The sequence below is a fragment of the Ceratina calcarata genome, unplaced genomic scaffold, assembly GCF_001652005.2.
Source record: "Ceratina calcarata isolate Rehan_Ccalc_2016 unplaced genomic scaffold, ASM165200v1 scaffold4310, whole genome shotgun sequence".
NCBI lineage: Eukaryota > Metazoa > Arthropoda > Insecta > Hymenoptera > Apidae > Ceratina > Ceratina calcarata.
Window position 1 is genome coordinate 1 of NW_017166835.1, and position 1,765 is coordinate 1,765.

Genomic DNA, 1,765 nt, shown 5'->3' on the forward strand with positions numbered 1-1,765 from the left:
GCAATATTTTAATGAATAATTGCTACGAGCGATGTTCAATTTCAAGACTTCAGAACTGCTGAAATTGTAATTTACATTTATTTAGGTAGATCGAAACTGTTGCCAGACTTTAAATAGCTTAATCAAGAAACTGTCTATCAACAAACTTCTGTTTCTTACTTCTGAGATAAGAAATCGATTAGGTATTCAAATTTAGAATAGAACAGAAAGATACTCAATGATAGAACATTAGATTAGGACAGGAAGGTCTGAATGGTATCAAAAAAAAAAAAAATGGAAGGATTGAATGGTATCCAAAAAAAAATGGATTCAATATGATTTTATAAATTTTTATTCATAGTACATTTATAGTTTCTTGAATTTGATCTTGGTCCATCGATTCCAGGGTCCTCGATCTCCAATTAAAACTGCACAATAAAATAATGAATGAAAAATTAAACACAGGATAAAAAATGAAATTCCATGACATGAGAGATCTAACGATAAGTGAAACTTACGGTTTACATGGAATACATATGGTGATCCATCGTAACACCCATGGGGCGTTTTAGAGTCATCATATGCATCTGTGGCTCGGCCATCATACTGTTAAGATTCTGGGCTCTGCAGCTGCACTGCAACAGCGACTGCTGACACTGGTTGCAAACAGGGGCAGCTGGGGCGAAAGTCATCGGTTGTGGTTCCACTATCATGAATGGTCTTGGTTGCGGCATCGGTCGTGGGACCACCATCATCTCTTCTCTGTAAAGAGGTGCCACAGGCCGGGAAATCTCCTTCTCCACTTTTTGAATGATTTTCTCCGGCTTGGGTTCAGGCCTGACCATCTTGTTGGGAACGATTTCCACCTGAGATTTCTCCTGTTTCACTGGTTGAACGATGTTCACGTTCGTCTGGCAAGGCACCTGCTGGGATGGTACGACCTCGACGTACGACTGCATCGGCTGAGACATTATGGGCTGAGGTTGAATCTGCACTTGCGGTTGAACTTGCACTTGCGGTTGAACTTGCACTTGCGGTTGGACCATGTGTATCTGCTGAGGTTGAGGTTGCACCTGCACTTGCGGTTGGACCATGTGTATCTGCTGAGATTGAGGTTGGATCATTGGCTGAGAAATCACAGCTTGAGGTTGGATCATCGGCTGTGCTGGCTGAATGTTCAGAGTTTGAACCGGCTGTGGAGCTTGTTGGATGCTGAGCGTCTGGACGGGTTGAACGGCTGGTTGAATGTTCAGAGTCTGGAGTTGTTGCGCCGGTTGGATGCTGAGAGTCTGCATCGGCTGCGGCGCAGCTTGGATGCTGAAAGACTGCATCTGGGGCACCACGTTGGGCTGATCCAGACAAATGATGGACTTCTTCGATCTGTCCGCGTCCTCACCAGTTTCCTCGATCTTCAAATCGTCCTTCTTCAACGACTTCTCGATCTTCTTCTCCGTCGGGAGAGCCTGGGCAACCACCAGGCCCAACAAAATAACTGCGATACAGGTTTTCATTGTCGGAATGCTTCTTCAGACTGCGATGCCAGTGAGAATCGGGGCTCGCTTTTAAAGGAGTCTCCTGCTCGGTTTGATTTCAAAATCACGCGTATTTTGAAACACGCAACGCTGCTGAATAAGCACGATTTCGACATTAAATAACTGAGTGACATACTTGTTTCTGCATATTTGCAATTTATTTACATACAGTAAAACATCGATCAAAAAGTAGAATTTAATTCTGTCATAATTACGTAATCATTATTACTATAATAATAATAATTGATATAATT

General features: G+C 42.7%; 1 protein-coding gene across 1 annotated transcript; it reads right to left on the reverse strand.

Moving 5' to 3' along the window:
* Positions 1-500: 500 nt before the first annotated feature.
* On the reverse strand, positions 501-1,599 carry LOC108626890 (altered inheritance of mitochondria protein 3-like). Its single transcript, XM_018027824.2, has one exon. It carries the CDS (start codon positions 1,488-1,490, stop codon positions 501-503), a length of 990 nt encoding a protein of 329 aa, XP_017883313.1. The 5' UTR covers positions 1,491-1,599.
* Between the last annotated feature and the right edge of the window lie 166 nt (positions 1,600-1,765).

Bases quoted from the DNA above. Each gene is read 5' to 3' on its own strand.
- LOC108626890 (XM_018027824.2), bottom strand. From the start codon at position 1,490: ATGAAAACCTGTATCGCAGTTATTTTGTTGGGCCTGGTGGTTGCCCAG.